This window comes from Gorilla gorilla, chromosome 1 (genome assembly GCF_029281585.2).
Source record: "Gorilla gorilla gorilla isolate KB3781 chromosome 1, NHGRI_mGorGor1-v2.1_pri, whole genome shotgun sequence".
Lineage (NCBI taxonomy): Eukaryota > Metazoa > Chordata > Mammalia > Primates > Hominidae > Gorilla > Gorilla gorilla.
In genome coordinates, this window is record NC_073224.2 from 169792620 (window position 1) to 169817402 (window position 24783).

The 24783-nt window shown below is 34.4% G+C and overlaps 1 protein-coding gene across 2 annotated transcripts in view; it reads left to right on the forward strand.

Moving 5' to 3' along the window:
• Positions 1–24783, forward strand: part of LRRC40 (leucine rich repeat containing 40) — a 62574-nt gene that overhangs the window by 15472 nt on the left and 22319 nt on the right. For both annotated transcript variants that reach the window (XM_004025964.5, XM_055350677.2), the window contains exons 2-9: positions 2763–2944; positions 4656–4729; positions 7057–7186; positions 10765–10888; positions 12981–13123; positions 15982–16154; positions 18264–18351; positions 18463–18508. In XM_004025964.5, the coding sequence (XP_004026013.4) occupies positions 2763–2944; positions 4656–4729; positions 7057–7186; positions 10765–10888; positions 12981–13123; positions 15982–16154; positions 18264–18351; positions 18463–18508 (960 nt within the window). The remainder of the gene's footprint in view (positions 1–2762; positions 2945–4655; positions 4730–7056; positions 7187–10764; positions 10889–12980; positions 13124–15981; positions 16155–18263; positions 18352–18462; positions 18509–24783) is intronic.

Sequence of the window (24783 nt, forward strand, 5' to 3'; positions counted from 1 at the left end):
CCAAACTACCAATGACATTCTTCACAGGACTAGAAAAAAACTATTTTAAAATTCATGTGGAACCAAAAAAGAGTCCAAAGAGCCAAGGCAATTCTAAGCAAAAAGAACAAAGCTGGAGGCATCACACTACCTGATTTCATTATGCTACTCTTTAAATTTATGTATATGTTTGAAATTTTTTATAATATCCAACTCCATAGTAATTTTTTTTGATATTTATATGCTATTGACATTCATTTTTATGTGGGTAGTTTCTATTTTAGATATTGGTAAACTACTTGTAGGATAGCTCCACAGAATTTCTTAATAATTAAGACTATATATGCTTTTTAGTGGTTCTTATGGGACAGTTGCAACAGTGACATGAATCTTGATGCTGTAAGCTCTGGAAGAAATTGGGATACCTCAAAAATGATTAGTGGGGAAAAGAATGAGTAGTAAGTAATTGTTTATGGAAAAGCAAATTGATACATGTTCAATAATAGTACAGTATCAACATGTATCTGCCCCTTGATGGTTCCCACAAAGACAAGTTTGTTAATAAAAATATCTGAATAATAATAATAAAACATTAATACTCAGTATAGTTGATGGGTAACAGGTATTTTTATTATGTTGTGTATAAATTTCTTGTTATCCCCACCTTTCTCCATCCAAAAAAAGACATTTGTTATCACATTGCTTTTTAGGTATAATGGCCTTAATATACCTATGTATAGATGTTAGAAAAAGATGCATGCACAAATGTTCTATGTCTCATCTTTAGGAGTAGAATGGTGCATCTCACATAGCTTTTTCTACATACTTCCTTGGTGTTTTGTATTGTTTTATCTTGCCTTTTTAAATCTGGAGCTTTTTGTTTGTGACTCATACTATATGGCACATTTAGTAGTTTTTTTTTTTTCAAGAGTCACATTTATTTTTAGTAAAATATATATGTGACCACATTTCTGTTGGCTGCTTTTTTGTCAGTAAATTCACATGCCAGTTGCTTGGCTGATTTCCTTTTCTCTTTCCTACTTAACTAATTATCCATACCTACATACCAAAATAACAATGATGATGATAAATTGTATGGTGCTTTGGCTCTCAAATCAGTCAAGAATGGTAAAGTTATTTTATTTTGCTTCACTTTAAAAGTAAACCTCCATCCACCAACAGAAACACAGGTGGATTGATATTCTGTGTTGTTAATACCTAATGGAGAATCCGTGGCAGAAGAGTAGAGAAGCAGAGAATACCTAATCAGACATAAGGAGTAAGAGAGGGACCTTATAATTTATTTTAATATGAATGTAGATAGCTCAGTTTTTTTTCTTTTTCTTTTTTTAAGTTTTTTTTTTGTTTTTTTTTTTTGTTTTTAGAGACAGGGTCTCACTCTGTTTCCCAGGCTGGAGTTCTATGACGTGATCACAGTTATTTACTGAACTTCAAAGTCCTGTGCTCAGGCAATCCTCCTGCCTCAGGCTCCCAAGTAGTAGGACTACAGGTGTGTGCCATCACACCAGCTGATTTTTTTTTTTTTAAGAGATATGATTTTTCTTTGATGCCTAGGCTGGTCTCAAACTCATGGCCTCAAGTGATCCTCCCACCTTAGCCTCCCAAAGTGCAGGGATTATAGCCCTGAGCCACTACAACTGGCTAGCTCATTTTTTCAGTGAGTATAAGTCTCATGCCTTTCAGGGGCTTGGCTTTGCTTCTGTAACCCCATTTTATCTGATTAATCATCCAAAACTGCACTTAAGTGTCCTGAATCTGAAACTTTGACTATACCTTTTCATTTAGTCTCTGATGGTTTTGAAATGATAGTCTGTGGCAGCAAGGTATAACCAATTTTTGCCTTGATTAATACCAGCTTGAAGTTCTACATCATCCCTAAATGTAGTTCTACTTTTAATGAGCAGTGAAGGACTCTATTTAAAATAGCTTTGCTGCAACACTACAGCATTCTACCTTCTGGAGCTTCAAATTATCCCTGCTCAATTTGTACAGTCTTATTTTCTATACAGGTGTCATCACTTGCTGCAATAGCATAACACAGTGTTGTATGGTGCCATAAGAAATAAAATTGTATGTCAGATAAAATAAAGAGTAGCTACCAAAGTCAGATATTTCTCCCAAATGTTAATAGAAAGCAAGACAATATAGCACTGCCAGGCATTGAATCACATCTGTGGTACTTGTCTAGCTTTGTAACCCTGGCCAAATTATACATTTTCTTTGTGCTCTATTTCTCTCATCCATCCGATGGGAATAATAACACCTACTTTGCAGAATTGTTCCAAGGTTTAAGTGAATTAGTATGTTATAAGTATTTATAAGTGTTAGCCATTATTACTAGTTCTTTCTGAGCCTTAGTATATACTTCTGTTATAAAAGTTATTACATATACATGTTGATTTCCATGCCTTCTCTGTTAATCTGTTAGCCTGATGGTAGAATGCATTCTTTGTCGTACATATTTACCACAATGTGCTGTGCAGTGTATGTGCTATTCAGTATATGTAAACCTAGTAAATATAGTTGAATGAAGGTTAAAGTGAGAGCTAATGTGTAGAGGACATATTATTGATATATAGCCTTTTTAAATAAAATCAACTTTCACTCTAGTTATATTTATTGCTATTTAACTTATTTTTTGTTTTAGAAAATGTTTTTCAATAGATAAATGGAATGGCTATTATAAAAGCATGCCACTTAGTATCTAGTTCTGGTTTTCATCTTTTTTTTTTTTTTTCCTGGTGTGGTGCTGATGGAACTAGTGCCGCAGTGTGTCTGGAGAATAAATGTGGATATCCCTGAGGAAGCTAATCAGAATCTTTCGTTTGGTGCTACTGAAAGATGGTGGGAGCAGACAGATTTGACCAAACTAATAATATCAAACAATAAACTTCAGTCACTTACAGATGACCTACGACTCTTGCCTGCACTGACTGTTCTTGATGTAAGTTGACTGACTATAAATATGGATTATTAATTGAAGAGACTCTAAAGCTAAATTTAGGCTTTGGTAGCAGAAAACCTTTCATGTTGAGTTGGTAATGCAAGGACAGATAGTAAATTATCATTCTAGGCATAGCATAATGGTTAAAAGTGCAGGATCAGAACACCAAGTTTCTAATTCTGACTTCTGCTATTAATGGCTGTGTGACCTGGGGAGAGTTACCTCTCTGTGCCTTAGTCTCCACATCTCTAAACCAAGACTGATACTACTACCTATTTAAAAATTTTGTTTGTAGAATTAAATAAGTTAATGAATACAAACAGAATCAATATTCAACAAGTGGTTATTTCTGCTCGTCTTTTTTTTCTTATTACTGTTTTGCACAGGCAAAATAGTGGCGTGATCATGGCTCACTGCAGCCTTGAACTTATGGACTCCAGCAATTCTCCTGCCTCAGTCTCCCAAGTAGCTGGGACTATAGGTGCATGCCACCACACCCGGCTATTTTTGTGTGTGTGTGTATAGAGATGAGGGTCTCACTGTGTTTCCCAGACTGGTCTTGAACTCCTGTCCTCAAACTCTCCTCCTGCCTCAGCCTCCCAAGTGCTGGGATTACAGGCATGAGCTACTGCACCTGGCCTATTGTTACAATTTTTATCATTATTATTCTAGATATTAAAGCAAGTCTATATGTATATATATTACTTGCCTTCAACCTCATTGAGTTAAATTATTGAACTTAATTTTTTTGTGTTTTTATTCAGGGATTCTTTTTAGTCCTTTGTTGCCATGTCCTGTGGTAAAGTGAAGCACAAGGAGTATATTTCATAATCTGCAGGCTTCACAATCTGGTATACTTTACTTATCAACATAAAAAGTCCTCCAATTCATGTGTTGAAAAGTAGAATCTAAATAGATCAATTTTTAGGGAACTTTTTATTTTCTTCATTTGTAAAATGAATGGATTGGCTTACTCTAAGGTTCTTTCTACCTTAAAAACTGATTCTGTGAGAACATGAGAAAAGTCCCTTTCTGTTTTCTCATATAATTTTTGTATATATTGACATAAATCATATCAGAGAGCTGTTTTTAGTTTCTAACCCCCTCATCTCTTCTTTGAAATTGAAACTCTACTAATGAGTTGAAATTTTTCTTAGTATAATATTTAAAGTGGATGACTTAACACTTCATGACTTCTCTTCTCTTCTCTTCCATTTTTTGAGACAGGGTCTCACTCTGTAGCCCAGGCTGGAGTGCAGTGGCACAATGTGGGCTCACTGCAGCCTTGACCTCCTAGGCTCAAGTGATCTTCCCACCTCAGCCTCCTGAGTAGATGGGGCTACAGGTGTGCGCCACTACACCTGACTAATAAGAATTTTTTTTTTTTTGTAGAGACAAGGTCTCACTAATTTGCCTAGGCTAGTCTCAAACTCCTGGGTACAAGCAATTTGCCTTCTTTGGCCTCCCAAAGTGCTGGGATTACAGGTGTGAGCCACTGCACCTGGCCTTACTTCATGATTTCTGAACAGCTGTTTGGTCATCTTCAAACTGTTCTACATACAGAACAAGTATGTTGAACAGTAGTTCAACTTGTTGCCATTGAATATGAGGAACAGGAGATTACTGACTAATAGTTTTGTACACTGGCAAAGCTTATATATTGTTAATGATAAGACTAAGAATATTGACTTTGTCTTTTAAAAACTTTTAGATACATGATAATCAGTTGACATCCCTTCCTTCTGCTATAAGAGAGCTAGAAAATCTTCAGAAACTTAATGTCAGGTAAAAATTAAGCTTATTTACTTATATTATTGCACTTATAATGGTTTAGATCTAATATTCTTTAAATTTTCTCAACATTAAAAATAATTTTGAATTATCTTAGAATGTAGTTAAAGTGAATAAGAATTTTAAGTTTTTTAAAGCTTTAATTCTTAGTTTGTATGTTTTTTTCTTTGTTTTAGCATTACCCCCATCATTTCTGATTTTACAAATGCAAGGCTAGTTGATTTTTTTTAAATGCTTAAATTTTTTTTTTATAAAACAATTCTTAGTGGTTTGTTATTGTAGTAAACCTCTTTGTTGATGTCTCAACTTTTAAGTTACCTTGATATTCTAAAAATATCTAAACAATAAGGAAGAAATGTAAAACAATTCTTTCATAAATGAAATACTTCATAGTTTTTATTAGTAGTCGTTTTTGAACTTCTCCAAGGACTCCTGGGATTCTACGGATATATTTTTGTAACTGTCATGGACATACTGGTACATGGGATGTTCAGTGGCAAAGATTGTAGCTAACTCTGTTTGCTCTCTGATACATACCCAGACTTTTAAGAGAGAATAACTTTGCCTTTGTTTGTTATATAGACATAGGCTATGGGAAAGAAGATTTAAAGAGGTCTTATTTTGGAGTAGAAAAACATGGTTCAGGAACTTAAAGCATAGTTTGAAAAACTGTGGCTTATAAAATAGATACGGTTACAGATCTATGTAATGTAATATAGTCAAGTTTGTTTTCTGGAGATAAGCTAACTGGTTTGAGGGAAAATAGTCCCTCCCAGTAACACTCCTTATTTGGTGGAAAACATAAAATTACCATTGGCCAATGAAAATATATATACATAAAAAGGTGCTAATTATTTAGAACTCCATCACAGTATCTTCCCCTTACAAGTCAAAGGCATAGACGTGGGGATTGTTGAGAGGAAGAGAGGAAGCAGTAAGTGTTGGGTGACATGGCTTAAGCTTTAGATTCTATACTTAAGAGTATGTAGGTGTGTTCCCAGTGAAGAAGTTTAAAAAAAGTATGAATCTTAGGATGGAGTAATTAGCTAAGAAAAGGAGATGGAGGAAATCTATAGCTAAAATTATATCTCTCCCCAGTTAGATCCCTATCAAGTGTGCAAAGATTTCAGCTAGGTAACCAATAACAGTAACCGACTTAACAATATTATTGGTTCTTGTTTTAGAAGACATCTTTTGACTTTTTTTGTCCCAACTAGTTTTATTTTACTGTAATTTAGGGTTATTGTAAGCACCTTGTATTTCCCATTTTCCCCCTGTTATTTGTAAAGTAACTGTATATGGCATGAAAATAGCATGGAATTCATAAGTGAATATTTAAGTTGTGATAAACCTGGGAACTAGTTCAGTCATCTCTTAATTATCATGGAGTGTATCATCCTCCATGATTTGGGACTTCTAAACCATTTCACTGAATATCTCTACAGAAGGGCTTAACTGAAAAGACCAAGTATGAAGAAGAATGGAATTCCATATTACATTCAACTTGACATCCTAGGTCCTCAAACAGAAATAGCTATTTTTGCCTTAAAACCGAACATATAAGATGTAACTCCATTGTGGTATATGTGTGCATATAGTTTTGCCAAAATTCTGAAAGTCAGTTATAGTATGTATTAGTCCGTTTTCATGCTGCTGATAAAGACATACCTGAGACTGGGAAGAAAAAGAGGTTTAATTGGACTTACAGTTCCACATGGCTGGGGATGCCTCAGAATCATGGCGGGAGGCAAAAGGCACTTCTTACATGGCAGCAGCAGGAGAAAAATGAGGAAGATGCAAAATTGGAAACCCCTGATAAAACCATCAGAACTCATGAGACTTATTCACTACCACGAGAACAGTATGGGGGAAACCGCTCCCATGATTCATACTATCTCCCACCGGGTTCCTCCCACAACATATGGGAATTATGGGAGTACAATTCAAGATGAAATTTGTGTGGGGATACAACCAAAGCATATCACAGTATAACAAATTAAGTGTCTAGTATGTCCTATCACATTGCATGTCAAATCAAGAGTTGATTATAACCATGCAATCAAAACATCACAAATTATTTATGTTTGGCTAAAAGCCTTTATTTCTTTGTTATTTTTCTTTGAAACCCCAGTGTGGTTACTTTAGATTATTATTATCTTAATGAGTACATATTTTTGGATATGAATTTTGATAAGTACTTAAAGTTAGTAACTATATTTGATTTTTATGAGTCCAGTGTCATTGGTTAGCAAGAAATGTCTTTGATAAATATTTATTGTATTGCCGCTAAATTATTCATCATTTATTTTATCAACCAATAGCCATAATAAACTGAAAACACTCCCTGAAGAAATTACAAACCTAAGAAACCTGAAGTGCCTGTATCTCCAGCATAATGAATTAACCTGCATATCAGAGGGATTTGAACAACTTTCCAATTTAGAAGATTTAGTAAGTTCTGATTTTCCAATTTTTGTACAATTTGGGGCTGGTGGGATTTTTCATCAGGCTGAGAAATTAAGATAGATGATTGAAACTGTGGGAACATGGACAGCTGATTTTGTGATTAGATTATCAGAAATGTGCATTTCAATAAGATAGCTAAATTTGTCACTGTAAATTTGGTTTTCCTGTATTATGAAATCAACTCTAAGTTTTAATTTAGGAAGAGTTTGGGAAAGGTGCAATGAAGATTACTTTGTTATTCAGAGGCTTTACAGCATAGCAGAATAGAGGAAAGTTGTCTTTAGCATATACCAGTTCTCTTTTCTATGCCCATTTCCATTTCCTTCTTTATATTACCTGTGGCCCTTCTGCCTTCCAAATGTCCAGGTAATTCATTGAAGGTCTGTCTTCTCTACTTTTCAGAATGGCCACACTTCCTGGCAAAATTTTAATTCTATTGTTTCACTTACCTTAAATAGAGATAACTGTAAAGCAATACAAATATTATTTTAGTCATATTTTTATTATTTTATTTTTGGGGGGACATGGTCTTACCCTGTCACCCAGACTGGAGTGCAGTGGCGCGATCTCGCTCACTGCAACCTCCACCTCCCAGGTTCAAGTGATTCTCCTGCCTCAGCCTCTCAAGTAGCTGGGATTACAGGCATGCACCTCTACTGCCCGGCTAATTTTTGTGTTTTTAGTAGAGACGGGGTTTCACCATGTTGGCCAGACTAATCTTGAACTCCTGACCTCAAATGATCCACCCTCAGCCTCCCAAAGTTCTGGCATTACGGGCATGAGCCACTGCTAGCCTAGTCGTATTATTAAGAATAATAAAAACAATAGACATTTATCTTTGGGCATTACATATGGCAATGTAATATCCCCTAATACAATAAGAAAGCAAAGCTGATAAAAAGGAAATTTGGAGCTAGGTTTGGTAGTTCGTGCCTGTAATTCTGTCACTTTGGGAAGCCAAGGTGGGTGGATTTTTTGAGCCCAGGAGTTCGAGACCAGCCTGGAAAACATGGCAAAAACCCTGTCTCTACAAAGAATACAAAAATTATCCAGGTGTGGTGGCACGTGCCTGTAAGTCTCAGCTACTCAGAAGGCTGAGGCAGGGAAGTTGCCTGAGTCAGGGAGGTTGAGGCTTTAGTGAGCCATGATTGAGCCACTGCACTCCAGCATGGGTGACAGGAGACCCTGTCTCAAAAAAAGAGAGAGAGAGGAAAGAAAAGGAAAGAGAGAGAAAGGAAGAAAGAAAGAGACAGAGAAAAGAAAATTTGTCAAAAGTAACACAACTAACAAGTAACAAAATTAGAATTTAAGTGTAAGTCACTTTGACTCCAAAGTGTATCCATCTCTTTTTTTTTTTCCATTTTACCACCAAAGGAATAAGATTCCACTGTAGGCTATACCATCTGAAAGACTTTAGCTGTATTAAATCGAAGGTACTAATATATAATATCTACTCCACGTAGTTAATTCATATTGCATTGTTATTCTTTTCCCTCTTACATGTTTTGGAAAACTCCTGTCATTTTAGCTTGCTTTTCATTAAAGGAAGAAATTACTCCTTTTCTATTTTTGCTGTGTATACATCCTCCTTGATATTTCCCTCATTTGCTCTAGAGTTTAAAAGTCAAAATATATACTCTTCTCAACCATTTCCTTCAGTGTCTTCTTGTCTTTCCATATGATCAAATGGGAAATAAGTAAAAGGCATAGGTAGATAAAATGAATGGCAAAGGAGGAAGCTATCAGATTTTCTTATAAAAATTGGTGGTAAAAGGTAGCAGTTGATTTAAAAGAGTCCATTTGGAGTTGAGAGCTGAAAGGAAAATTTAAAATAAATAAAATTTCTACTATCCACCCACATGTTCCCAGAGACTCATTTACATAATGAAAGAATGTTTCATTTCAGAATTGTGTTCTACAGACTCAGTATCAAATAAATCATAAATGTGAGCAACAATATATTAAAACAGATTAAACACCTATAATTTAAACTAGTAATATTTCTTAAACTTATATAAAAACTGCTTAGCACAATGCAACTAATTATTTGTTAAAGGAATGACTTGGCATAAATATGGATAAATTTATATAGTGTATTTATGTTTTATATCTAACAATTACTAATTGCAGTAATTATTTAACTTTATTAGTAATTTTATGTAGAATTTACAAGGGGGTTTATTAGAATTATTTGGGTTTTTAAAAATGCTTTGACAATTTCTGAATTAAGTTTTTTGTTAGTAACTTTTTATTTTAGGCTTTTTATTTTAGAATAATTTTAGGTTTATAGAAAAGCAAATATAGTAAAAGAGTTCTCATATACCCTACATCCAACTTTCTTTAATGTTAATATTGATATAACCACAGGAGCACTCAGATGTTCACATTGGTACAAGACTAATTAAACTGCAGACGTTATTTAGATTTTCCCAGTTTTTCCACTAATGTCCTTGTTTTTGTTTCAGAGTCCAATGCAGGATACCACATTGCATTTAGTGTTAGTTACTTTTGATATTACAAAATATTTATTTATTAGCAATCTTTTGATTGTTAGAGTTTTTAGTATTAGAGTTGTAGAATATGTTATGTTGTATGTTGTAGATTATGATAATATATTGTTATAAAATAATTATAACAGTATGTTTTTAAAAAAAAGATTTGATCCAGTATTTTTACCTTTTTCTATCTTCTCGGTTTCTTCAGAGTTACAAAATGTTACTGTTAGATTAAATGAATTGTTTAGTGTTAGGTTGTTTAATGTTATATTAAATGAAAATCTTATTCATTGTTGCCATTGACACTACTTAACACTTCGCTGTTATGTAGTGGAGCAATTTACACCTAATTTGAGTGTTATAAAAATTACCTGATTCATAACAACGTCTTTTAAAGGGAGTTTCAAAAAAAAGTTCTCTTAAAACTATTTAAAGAGAAAACAAACATAATCATTTAAAGAAACATTGAGGTATAGCGATTAATTAAGCAATCTTGAGTGAATGAAGAGTAGAGGGTAGACTTCTGGTACCAGTCAGATCTGACTTTCTGAGGTCAGCAGAAGAACCAATAGAAAATATTTTTTTCCTCAAAAATTTGAATGGCCGTTTTTTTCAGCTTCATTTTTCCTTTTCTCAGGAATTTTTCTTTCTTGCAAAGATGTTTTTCATTTCACATGACAGTTTATTAATAATATGCCTAATTCTTCTTAGGCACTTCATAAATATTGGATGAATACATGAATTTTTGCATTGAAAATATGATGCATAATATGGCATGACTTAGTTTTAACCGAATCCGTTATGTAAAATATTTTTGAAGTTAGAATTCATTTATATCCTGTCTACTACCATTGATGAACATATAGTGGGCCTGCAGATATTGAAAATCAATCTTGAAATGAATGATGATCTGTGAAATTTTCAGTGAATGAGGGTTACACAACTTATCACATCTTAAGTAGTCTCTTTTATGTTGTAATTCCTTAAAAAATTTGAAATCCTTTTTAGGGCATTATTTATTTATTTTTTTACTGTTTATTCATTTATTTTGTCTTTCTCTTTTTAAAGGATCTTTCAAACAATCATCTTACAACTGTTCCTGCTAGTTTTTCTTCTCTGTCCAGTCTGGTGCGACTCAATCTTTCTAGTAATGAACTGAAGAGTTTGCCAGCAGAAATAAATAGAATGAAAAGTAAATATTTTCTGTTTTACATAATACATAAATTTGAAGTTGGTGCAACTTACATTTAGAAAGTAATTTTTAATATAGTTACAGAGAACTAAAGTAGTAGATTTTTATAGTGGTAAATGCAAACAATAGCAACTAGTCAGATTTTCTCCAGACCATTATTATGTATCAACTGTCTAAAGAAATACCATCATAAAGATACTTAGGCATATGAAAAAGAAGAAAATATGATTATTCGTTGTAGTAGGATTATATACCTAAGCTATACTGTCTTTCATTCATTCATTCAACATTCATAAAGAGTTTAGTCCCCTCTTACTGGTGAATCTACCTATGATATGTAGTTGTATTATAGCTGTAGCCTCCTCATGGTCCATAAGTAATAATGTCGAGAAATAAGTCTTGTTTTGTCTGAGGTCCCAGGTTGTCAATCTTTTTTGAAAAAACCGAAATGTCAAAATTTATTGATTCTGTTAAAGTTTGCCATCAAACCATAATATCTGAAGTATTGTAGAACTAACATTAAGGGATTAAAAAAGTCAAGGTACATTTTAGTACCTTTTAAATTAGTATACTTCAATATAAAATTCTTAAGAGTCTAAAATCATTAGTGATTTTTTTGTTTGTTTGTTTAAAGAAACTGTTCAATTACCAGGCACTGTGGCATGTGTCTGTAGTTCCAGTTACCCAGGTGGCTGAGGCAGGAGGATCGCTTGAGCCCAGGGAGTTCTGGGCTGTAGTGCGCTATGCCAATCGGGTATCCACATAAGTTCAGCATCATCATGGTGACCTCCCATAGTGGGGGACCACCAGGTTGCCTAAGGAGGGGTGAACCAACCCAGGTCAGAAACAGAGCAGGTCAAAACTCGCATCTGATCAGTAGTGGGATTGCCCCTTTGAATATCCACTACACTTAAGCCTGGGCAACATAGTGAGACCTCTTCTCTCTCTCTCAAAAAATAAAATAAATTAATAAAAAAACCGTTATTTTGTTACTATTTCTTGGTTGATGGTTAGCCTTTTTTTTTTTTCTGATCATTTGTAAGCCTTCTTCAATTTTAAAAACCTCCCTTTTGTTTGGCAAGTCATAGAAATGATTGCCTGCATTCAATTGCAGATAGTTTTGAGGTAAATTTCTAAAATTGTGTTGTTTTGCTTTAGATTAATAGTTATTTGTTGTTTAAAATTGGAGTTTTAAAATAAGTTAAATCTGCCCTAAATCAAATTGACATTTTAGGGGAGTCTTTACCTGGGATACCAATAGTTAAGATTTTGCTGTATTTGTCATTTTTTTCAATAAGGATATTATAAAGAGCAGCTAAATGTAAAATATATCTAGAACAAAGACATAAGCAGCATGGACTTTTTTCATAAATTGAGTGGAAATATCTTGAGAGATAGGAACATCTCAACTTAAGTTGATAAATCAACTTAAAAATACATTTGAGTTTATAGTAATTTTTCTAATATCCAGTGTTATTAATGACCAGATGCTTTCGTTTCTCAGCCATGACAATGATACTTTTAAGCTGTTACACAGAGTACATTTAGTTGTACTTTAACAGAGTACCAGAACTTTATTTTGAAATGTATTACAAAAATGACCAGGACTGTTGTTAAATTGCCCAGGCTGGGGTGCAATGACGTGATCATAGCTCAGTGCAGCCTCGATCTCCCAGGCTTAAGCATTCTTCCTGCCTCAACCTCCCAAGTAGCTGGGACTACAGGCATGCACCACCATGCCCAGCTAATTTTTTTTTAATTTTTAGTAGAGACGATGTTTCACTATATGTTGCCCAGGCTGGTCTTGAACTCCAGAACTCAAGTGATCCGCCCACCTTGGGCCTCCGAAAGTGCTGGCATTACAGCACAACTGGCCTAAGTAATAATTTTTATGTTACTATTTCTCTTTAATTATAATTAAATGTAGAAAAATTTACATTTATTTAATTCAGTGGTGTTTGAATATTCTTGATTATATGGCACAGGTTCATAAGTCCTCATAGCGATTTCTTACACATTCTTTAAAGTTGTATATGATCAGAAACTATTTTTTTTTTCTCTATTTTTGTTTTTTACCGAATATATATTACAGGGTTGAAGCATTTGGATTGTAATTCAAATCTCTTGGAAACTATACCTCCTGAATTGGCTGGCATGGAATCACTAGAATTGCTTTATTTGCGGAGGAATAAATTACGTTTTCTACCAGAATTTCCTTCTTGTAGTCTATTGAAGGTACTATTTAGTTGATTATTAAATAACTATATTTTCCAAAAGTTAATTATTAAAATGCATTTTTAAAGGAGCTAATCTTGTTTTACATTGGGAGTGTGTATTAGTTATAAGTACTGTGTTTTTCCTATGTTAATACTTTTCAGAATTTTAATATGATTACTTACATTAGTGGTATTTTTAGTAATACATTTTTTAAAAGAAATAATTTGAAAAATAGAGATTTGTCCATTTCATCTGACAAGTAGTTCATAACTGGAGAAATAGTAGATAAAGAGGCTAAAATTGTAAGTAGGAGACCTGGAATACCAACCAGGATTATGTACCTCGTTCTATAAAGTGTCACCTCTCACCTTTACCTAATCATAATCAAGTATGTTTGAAATGAATTACATTCTTTTGGCTTTAAGTGTGTAGAATTAATGCTGTCTTGTAAATTTGCCATGATTTGCCTTTTTTATATATACCTTTAAGCTCTAGTGTTAAAAGAGTTTATTTTAAACAGAGCGATGATATATAAAATGAACTGAAAAAGTTTTCCTTTAATAAGAAAAATTTTCCATCTGATAATTATAGTTTCTATTAATGGCAAATCAGTATATAAAATAATCACTAATGAAAATGTTAAGTAACAAACTGATTACAGTTGATCCTTGAACAATGCAAAGGTTATAGGCATTGACCCCCATGGAGTTGAAAATCTGTGTGTAGCTTTTGACTCCCCAAAAACTTAACTAGTAGTAGTCTCCTGTTGACCAGAAGCCTTACCAATAACATAAACAATTGGTTAACATATAATTTGTATGCCATATGTATTATGTACTATGTTCTTACAATAAAGTAAGCTAGAGAAAAGAATCTTATTAAGAAAATCATAAGAGAAAATGTGTCTACTATTAATTAAATGGAAGTCAGTCATCATAAAGGTCTTCATCTTCATTGTCCTCATGTTGAGTAGGCTGAGGAGAAGGAAGAGAAGGGGTTGGTCTTGCTGTCTCAGAGATGGCAGAGGTGGAAGGAAATCCACATATAAGTGGACCTGTGCAGTTCAAACCTAAAACCCATTGTCATTCAAGGATCAACTGTGTTTATAGTACCATGCTGTATTGATACCATAAGTTTATATCATCTGCTTATAAGATGAATCATCTGTCTGAAATGGTGAGCAACTTAAATCTATGGTATATGTCAAGCAATTCAACTTTTCTTGTCATGACTTTTCTCTGCTTCTTGGGAGAACTTTCAGCATCACTAGTGGCACTTCATATTAGTCCCATGATGTTATTTGAAATTTATGGTTTTGCACTAAACAGTATGAGAAACGCATGAGAACTGCAAGAGATCATTTTTTACTGTGACACACAATTTACTGGAGAGCTGAACTGCTCACCTGGAAATGATTAGCTTCATACAGGTTTTAAGTGGCTACTCACAACATAGGCTCACCACAGTACCAACAAGAAGTGGCAACAAAATTATTACAGTAGTACAGTGTGTACTACAGTTAATTTTATGTAGTTATGATTTTTCTTTTTTTGAGGCAGAATCTTTGATTTATTTATTTTTTTTGAGGCAGAGTCTCGCTCTGTCATCCAGGCTGGAGTGCAGTGGTGCAATCTCAGCTCACTGCAACCTCTGCCTCACGAGTTCAAGTGATTCTCCTGCCTCAGCCTCCCGAGTAGCTGGGATTACAGGTGCCCACCACCACGCCCAGCTAATTTCTGTATTTTTAATAGAGATGGGGTTTCGCCATGTTGGCCAGGCTGGTCTCGAACTCCTGACCTCAGGTGATCCGCCTGTCTCCACCTCCCAGAGTGCTGGGATTACAGGCGTGAGCCACCGTGCCTGGCCTAGTTTTATGTAGTTATGACTGCATCTTCACATTTGTTTACATTTCTCTGTAAGTTGTATGTAAGTTTTGATAAATTTTAACTTTTTATAATAGATTTGTATATATTTTGTGGTAGTCAGTGGTAAACTAGTATCTACATATATTAAATGCATTCATGACATATGTAACTTTTTTTTATTTTTAAAATGTTTTTAGGCTACACAGTTGGTTTGCAAGTGTTTTCAAATTGTCACAAATCTCCAAATAAAATTTCAATATATTTTCTGAAAAAAATTTATATAAAAGTGGACCCTCACAGTTTAAACCCTTGTTGTTCAAGGACCAACTGCATAATATCAATAACTTTTTAAAAAACTGATATTACTTTGTTTTGCAAGTAGTTTTTGGATTTATATTTTTATTATTTAAATGTAACTACTAAATTATTTCTCTACTTTGGTTTTTTTTTTTTTTTTTTTTTGGGATGGATTCTTGGTCTGTCATCCAGGCTAGAGTGCAATGGTGTGATCACTGCTCACTGCAACCTCCGCCTCCTGGGTTCAAGCGATTCTCCTGCTGCAGCCTCCTGAATAGCTGGGACTACAGGCACGCGCCACCACGCCTGGCTAATTTTTTGTATTTTTAGTAGAGATGGGGTTTCACCATGTTGGCCAGGCTGGTCTCAAACTCCTGAACTTGTGATCTGCCTGCCTCAGCCTCCCAAAGAGCTGGGATGACAGGCGTGAGCCACTGCACCCAGCCTACTTTGGTTTTATAAACTTGATGTTTCTGCCAGATTCAACGTTTAATTATTTTTAAATTGCCAAAAAATTTTCTCATTTGCCATTCTTCTTTAGCTGAAAGATAGCCTAAATATAATTGAAAATTTAAACATCTTGATATTTATAAAGTTGCATTTTTTCTATGTGTTTTTCAATCACTTGAAATTAAGAGTACCTACAATTTTATTTTCATTATCTACTATAAAATTGAATACAGAGATACACATAACTCATCTTTGATTTTGTAGGAATTGCATGTAGGTGAAAACCAGATTGAAATGTTAGAGGCAGAACATCTTAAACATCTGAATTCAATTCTTGTGCTAGACCTGAGGGATAACAAGTTAAAATCTGTTCCAGATGAAATTATACTACTACAGTCCTTGGAAAGGCTTGACCTAAGCAACAATGATATTAGTAGGTAAGTTTAAATATCAAATGAATAGAAATTGTGTTTGTATTTGGTTATAATTCATAATTTGAAATATTTGTTAAAAAACCAAGAGGTTCCTTTTTTCTAAATTGAATTCATTAAATATTGATTGAGCAGTAATTATGTACAGAGAAAGAAAGACTAATTAGGTTTTGTCTTTAACAGCAAGCTTGATATGATAATAGAAGCAGACATATTTATGACTTACTCTAACTGGATTATCATTAGTATTAGTATTATTACTCTTACTAGAGTAAAATTTAGTTCTAGTTACCCCCTAGAACTAAATTCTAAGAACGCTGGAATGTATTTACTTTAAAAGCCTTGCCATAGCACTGTTTCCCAAATATGGGTACGTTTTAGAATCATTTGAGAAACATTAAGAAAAAAAAATACTGATTCTGGGATACTAATGAATCAGAATCTCTGATGGCAGGACCCTAGAATTTTTGTTCTTTGTTTTCTTTAAAACAGTTCCTAGAATTTGATGCTTCTGGTCTTCCAACCAGCAATTAATTGGGAACCACCATATTGTAAGATAAACTCTAGACTTTTTAGCCTGACATTCAAGGGTGCCTTACAATCAGACTTAATTTATCATTTGTCATCTTTCGCTCATACAGGTGTCTTGCTCTCTGACTACATTGAGCTATAAATATACCAACCCTTTCTTTGTTTTATTCCTTTACCCTAGAATGCTTTTTTTTTTTGCCTAATAGTATTTGATTTTTCACTTTAAGCCCAAATCCGGTTTTTGCTACTCCCTTCTCCCCCGTAAAGCCCCACCAGTGTCTATATTTCTACTCTCATAGCAACATGACTTGTTTAGCATTTGTCTTATTATATATGCTTTTTATATCATATTCATTTGTTAATATGTAACTTATATACAATAAAATTTACCAATCAAGCATACAACTTGTTGATTTTTGGCAAAGGTATATATTTGTGTAACCGTAATCACAGCCATGTAGAACATTTCTATCTCCCTAAAAAGTTTCCTCATACCTTTTGCAGTCAATTCCCTTTCCATACCCCAACCCCTGGCAACCACTAATGTGCTATGTTACTACAGTTTTGTCCTTTTTAGAATGTCACATAAATGGAATTACATAGAATGTAGTTTTTGTGTCTGGCTTCTTTCATGTAACATAAAGTTTTTGTGATTCATGTGGTTGTATGTATCAGTAGTTTTATTTTTATTGCTGAGTGTTATTCTGTTGTACAGAGATAGATATACCACAGTTCATGTGTCTTTTCAGTAGTTAGTTGATGGACATTTGAGTTGTTTTTGATTTTTTGCTATTGTAAACATCTGTGTGCAAGTTTCTGTGTGGACATTATTTTCATTTCTCCTGAGTAAACGTGTAGCAGTGTGTTTGCTTAGTTGTATAGTGACCATATGTTTAAAAGACTCCACTTTCGAAAGTGACTGTACTATTTTATATTCCCACCAGCATTGTAAGATAATACTTATTATATTTTAGTTAGCTGTATGTGTTTTTTTCCTTTGTTTAACTGAGGACTTGAGAACAAGAATCTTGATATCGCTATACCAGTGCCCTATATTTTGTAGATGCTTAATAGATTTTATTGATATTGAATTTTTATGTATGAATGGTTTTTAAAATGTGCCAGAGATGAAGATGACTTTCTTTATTGAATGGAAACATGAATTGGACATTCAAAAATTATCTTTTTCTATTTGTCATCTTTTTTCAATTAGAATTTTGTTTCCTTGCTCTAAGTGCAAAATCAAAACATTTAGTATCAGTGAGGATGTCTATCTTGAATCACTGATTCATTCAAATTTATGTTTAACATTTACTTTTTTAGCAAATGTTATAATTTAACAAATGTTTTATAGCTCACTTTTTAAAAATTAATCTCAGCATGACAATTTTGAAAACAAATCTGATTTTTCTTTTATATGTTTAGCATTTATCTTGAAAGGAAATGTTTTAGGTCTGCATTACTTGGCCTTTCTTTGAGACTATTCTGTGATATGTTGTTTGCCATATGATGTTTTATAGTTAACTATGGTTGGAGTACACTTATATTTGATGCTTTCCCTGAAATCAATTTAATCTTTTATAGTCTTCCCTATTCATTGGGGAACCTTCATTTGAAATTTTTGGCATTAGAAGGAAATCCTTTGAGAACAATTCGAAGAGAAATTTTAAGTGTAAGTATATTTGGAATTCAGCTCTTTGTTAAATTAAAATTCAGACATATATGTTGATCTATAAAACTGCAAAGCATGTCTTGGTGAATGTCTTTGTCTCCACCCTTCTAGAAAGGAACACAAGAAGTCCTAAAATATCTACGAAGCAAGATCAAAGGTACTTTAAAATATTCTCTTATATTTTGAAGGATTCATAAAAAGTAGTGAAGAATTAATAGTACATAAATTTAAATGTCATTTGGGTATACATATTTGGAAGTAATAGATCCTGGCATGTGTGGCTCTAATTCTAAATCCATATAGTCTGTAACTATGCTGAGGTTATAAAAATATCTTTAAACTCACAATAATAATGTTCTATCTGTAATCCCTTTGAATTGTGTTAAGTCTGCCAATTAGGAAATTTAACAAAAAAGATTCAGTAAGCACTTAGTACTTCAACTTTGAAAAAGGAGTAAAACTTGACTTTCAGGATATATGGGTTCTATTGACTAGAAAGTATATTGACAAGTATTTCATTATCTATTTTTCGTGCACAGCTTTGCTAAACTCTGACAAAAATTAAGACAAAACATACTTTTCAGGGTATGTTAATTTAGCAAGAACATGTACCAAAAGTGAAAATAATACAATAAACTTAATTTTTAATAATTCACTAAACATGTCATATACCCAGTTTTTGTTTCATGTCTATCATTATAGAATAAACTAAAACATTTTGAAAAAAAAAATAGTCGTACGAGTGCTATGCTAAGTAACAAACCACTCCAAAACATAATGGCTAAATGCAGTAGCTGTTAATTTACCTCACAACTCTGTTGGTTATGCATAGCTTAGCTTAGCACTATGTTGCCAGTCAACATATATTAAATGAGTAAGATAATTGCGTAGTTTAGCTATTTTTTCTACTTTATCCTTCAAGTGAATTATTAAAATAATTTTCTAAGACTCTTATTTTCTACCAAGGAAAGTGTTTCCTTCTCCAAATATGCTTTCTCGTCCAGAACAAATTGATTATTCTGTCATGAATCAGTTAGAGGTCATGTCAGACTGATCAAAATTTTATGAACAGAAAGCCAAGATGAACTTAGTGGAAGTTACAGTTATGTACAAACATTTCTGCTAGACAGCTTCTATCCAAAGATGGGAGAGTGAATCCATGCATATAATTTTATTCTTTCCAGAAACCCCACAAAAAGAAAATTGGTAATGGAAATGTTTTAAAGGTGTACTTCCATAAAGATAGGGAGAATGGGGGAAAAATAAAAAACATGTGGACATTGGAAAGTGAGTTGTTTAGTCAGTTCGGGCTACTATAATAAAATATCTTAGACTGTAATTTATAAATAACAGAAATTTATTGCTCATGGTTCTAGAGAACTGTGATCAAAGCACCAGCAGGTTTGGTGTCTGGTAAGGACCTGTTTCTCATAGATGGCACCTTCTCCATGCTTTCACATGGCAAGAGGAGGTTAATGAGCCCCCTAAGACTTCTTTTATAAGGGCACTATTCCCGTTCATGAGGGTTCTGCCCTCAATATCTAGTTACTTTACAAAGGCCCTACCTCTTAATACTGTTACCTTGGTGGTTAGATTTCAACATAGGAATTTTGGGGTAACACATACATTTAGGCCATAGCATAAGTGAACAAATGGTGACTGAGTTAGTAGATCAGAAAGACCTTTTGGCTATTACAGATAATGCTGTAATAAACATTCTTGTACAGGTTTCAGTTTTCATTTCTCTTGGGTGTATATACCTAGGAGTAACATATTTCTCGGTCATATGATAACTCTATGTTTAATCATTTGAAGAACTGCCAAACTGTTTTCCAAAGCAACTGCACCAATTTACATTCTCACCAGTAGTATATGAGGGTTCTGATTCCCCTCACCAACATTTGTCATCATCCTCATCAACGTTTGTCATCTGACTCTGATTCTAGCCATCTTGTTGGGTCTGAAATGGCATCTTATTGTGGCTTTGATTTGCATTTTTCTGATGAGTATTAATGTAGAGCATCTTTTCCTGTGCTTTATTAGTCATTTGTGCGTCTTTAGAGAAATGGCTATTCAGATTCTTTGTCTATTTTTTGTTTTTTTAAATCATTGAGCTGTAAGTGTTCTTTACATACTTTAGATACAAATCCCTTATTAAATATATGATTTGCAGATATTTTATAGTTCTCTGTGGGTTGTCTTTTCATTTTCTTGATGTTGTTCTTTGAAGTATAAAAGTTTTAATTTTGAGCAAGTCCAATTTTTCTTTTTTTTTTTTGTTCATTTTTTTTTAAATCTAAGAAAGCTTTACAAAATCCTAGGTTATAAAGATTTGGCCTATACTTCTAAACATTTTATACTGCCATTGTTTTAAAATTTAGGTCTTTGATCAATTTTGAATTACTTTTATATGCAGTGTGAGGTAAGGGTCCAATTTCATTGTTTTGTACATGGCTATTCAGTTTCTCAGCACCATTTGTTGAAAAGAGTATTCTTTCTACTTTGAATGGTCTTGGCATTCTTGTAAAAAATCAACTGACTATAAATGTATTGGTTTATTTCTCTACCGTCAGTTTTATTCTATTGATCTATATGTCTGACCTGTGCCTGTTCCACACTGTCTTGATTACCGTTGTTTTGTAGTAAGTTTTGAAATCAAATCAGGAAGATTGAGGGCTCTTACTTTAGGAGGGCTCCTCTTCTTTCTCAGGATTGCTTTGGCTATTATGGATTTCTTGCAATTCCATATGAATTTTAGAATTAACTTGTGAATTTCTACAAAGATAAAGTTTATGTATTTCTGTAGATCAGTTTGGGGAATATTATCCTAACAATATTAAGTCTTCCATTCATGAGCATGGAATGTTTTTCCATTTTAGATCTTTAATCTCTTTAAACAATGTTTTATAGTTTTCAGACTATAAGTTTTATACTTGTTTATTTCTAAGCATTTTATTCCTTTTGATGCTATTAGGCATATAATTGTTTTCTTAATTCCATTTTTGTGCTGTTCTTTGCAACTGTATAGGAATACAATGATTTTTGAATGCTGATCTTATATCCTGCAACCTTGATGAAACTATTAGTTCCAATAATTTTTTGACGTATTCCTTTGGATTTTCTATATACGAGACTATGTTGTTTGCAAATAGAGATAGTTTTACTTCTTCCTTTCCAATCTGGATGCCTTTTATTCCTTTTCTTGCCTAATTCCTTTGGCTAGACCCTCCAGGACAGTACTGAATAGAAGGACTGAGACTGGACATCTTTGGGGGAAAGCTTATAGTTTTTCATTGTTAAGTAACATTAGGTTAGCTGTGGGTTTTTTGTAGATGCCCTTTATCATGTTAAGGAATTTCCCTTCTATTTCTGGTTTTTGAGTGTGTTTGTCCTAAAAGAGTTGTTGAGTTTTTGTCAATTTTTTTTCTGCATCTGTTGAGATGGTCGTGTGATTTTAAAAAGTCTGTTAATATGCTGTATTACCTTAATTGATTTTCAGATGATAAATCAGCTTGCATCCATGGTTAAATCCCACTTAGTAATGGTGTATAATTCTTCGTAAATGTTGCTAGATTTGTTTTTTAGTGTTTTGTTGAGAATTTGAGAGTTATTGATCTGTTGTTTTCTTGTGATTTTTTTTTTTCTGGTTTGGGTGATAGCCTAATAATGGCATCATAAAATGAATTGGGAAGTGTTCGTTCCTATTTTGTTTTTTGGGTGAATTTATGAAGAGTTGGTATTAATTTTTTGAATGTTTGGTAGAATTCAGCAGTGAAGCCATTTAGGCATGGGCTTCTCTTTGTGGCTAGGGTTTTTTTATTACTCTTCCTTCACGTGTTATAGATATACTCAGATTGTCTGTTTCTTCTTGAGTCAGTTTTGGTAGTTTTTATCTTTCTAGGAATGTGTCCATTTTATCTGAGTTGTTTAATTTGTTGGCATATGGTTGCCATAGTTTATCCTTTTCATTTTTGTAAGGTTAATAATAATGTCCTCTCTTTCATTTCTGATTCTAGTAATGTGAGTCTTCTCTCTTTTTTTCTAGGCCACACTTGCTGGATATTAGTCAGTTTTGTTGACTTTCCAAAGAATGAGCGTTTAGTTTCATTGATCTTCTCTATTGTTTTTCTGTTCTCTATTTCATTAATTAACACTCTAATTATTTATTTCCTTCTAATTGGTTTAGGTTTCTATTGCAGGTGTGACTGACTGGGGCCAGCATTGCGGGTGGTTAAAGAATTTACCAAGACAGCTGTAGTAAAGAAAGGCAGATTTATTAGAGAAAGTACAAAGATATGTTGCAAGGGTGCAACAAGTAGCACAGCAGAGAAGGGGCTGTCTGCCAAGAGGCAGGTGCTGGAGGGGAGTTTTATAGGTTCATGCTTGGAGTGGGCTATGTGGAACGAGGTCTTGCTGCTGGGGCTGTGTACAGAGCGAGGTATTTGGGAACAGGATGTTGTGCCAGCAAGTCGTCTGTGATTAGAGTTGTCTATGATTAGCTGTCTCTTGGAACAATTGTTCTCCCCCACCTGGGACCCCTTTTCATTGTTGCTTACTTATCTCATCAGGACTCCAGAGTTTAGTTTGTTCTTTTTTTCTAGTATCTTAAGGTGGAAAGTTAGGTTATTGATTTTGGGATCTTGTTTCTTGACATAGGCATTTATAGCTATAAATTTCCCTCTAAGCATGGCTTTATCTACAGCTCATACGTTTTCATATGTTGTGTCATTTTCATTTATCTCAAAGTATTTTATGATTTCTCTTTTGATACCTTCTTTGGCCCATTGGTTGTTTAAGGATATGTTGTTAAATTTCCATTATAATGTGCCCCTGACATAAAAAAATGTTTTGAGTCTGTTTTGTCTGATACTATTATAGACATTCAGCTTTTCTGTAGTTGTCTTATTCCTTGGTTCTCTCCTGTGAGCTAGCTTGTGTACAGTCTGCTTGTATACAGTCTAGGCTGTATCTTCAGTAGATCCAGGAATTTCATCCCAACTGCCTTTTACCATAACCTTCATTGTTTTTGAGAGCTTTCATGCTTTGTTGTGAGTGAAGTCAGTTCCCTTGGGAAGAGATTAGGAACCGTTTTTATGACCTGTTTCTCCCCCAGGCAAAATCTTTGAGCACAGGCTGTGAAGCTGGGAATATGGAAGATGGCAAGCTTCTCTAATAGTAACACTCTCCTCTAGGAGCTGAACACTCAGTAGAAGGAGTCAGCAATAGACTTAGGTTCTCTTGGTTTGCCTCTCCTTTCTTTGAACCGGCAACTTATGAGCCAGGGGAAGAGCAGTCAGGGCCCCAGTATTCTCATCATGCCAAGCTCAAGGTAGAGCCTCCTTTCTGTGCAGGGGACCAGAGTGGAAGAAGGGAGTCCTCACCCTACTCATCAGGGATTTAGCATTAGCAACAGGAAGCTGGTGGCAGGATGAGAAATGCTGACACTCCTCTCAGGAAGAAAGCCCTCTGGCTGGGAGATAGGGTTTGGGGCTGGAGGGTTGGGGGAGAGGGAACCCTGTGTTCTCAGTTGTAGCCTTCTGGAGTGGAGTTTCTGCCTCTCTGATCTAGAAGAGGGGAGAGAGGGAGCAGTCTAGGTTCAAATACCACAGACTCACCTCTTACAAAATTTCCATAGATTTTCTTGAACAGCTATTTCTTCATTTGCTGTTTGCTATTAGAATCATTTCCAAGGCCAGGCATGGTGGCTCATGCCTATAATCCCAGCACTTTGGGAGGCTGAGGCAGGTGGATTACTTGAGGTCAGGAGTTCGAGACCAGCCTGGCCAACATAGTGAAACCCCATCTCTACTAAAAACACAAAAATTAGCCAGGAGTGGTGGCACACACCTGTAGTCCCAGCTACTCAGGAGGCTGAGACAGGAGAATCACTTGAACCTGGGAGGTGGAGGCTACAGTGAGCCGAGATTGTGCCACTGCACTCCAGCCTGGGCAACTCAGAGCAAGACTCCATCTCAAAATAAATAGAAATAGAATCCTTTTCAGAGGCTTTAAATTATTATTATTTTTTGTTTTTGTTTTTGTTTTCAGACAGAGTCTCATTCTGTCACCCAGCCTGGAGTGCAGTGGTGCAATCTCAGCTCACTGCATCCTCCGCCTCCCAGGTTCAAGGAATTCTGCCTCAGCCTCCTGAGTAGCTGGGACTACAGGCACCTGCCACCACGCCCAGCTAATTTTTTTTTGTATTTTTAGTATAGATGGGTTTTTGCCATGTTGGCCAGGCTGGTCTTGAACTCCTGACCTCAGATGATTTGCCTGCCTTAGCCTCTCAAAGTGCTGAGATTATAGGCATGAGCCACCATGCTCAGCTCAGCATCCTCCTTGACCTTTTTCTTTTTCTTTTTTTTTTTTTAACACTTTTTAACCAGCTTTTCTGCGGAGCAGATTAACAGAGCTCCTCTTGCTGTCATGATG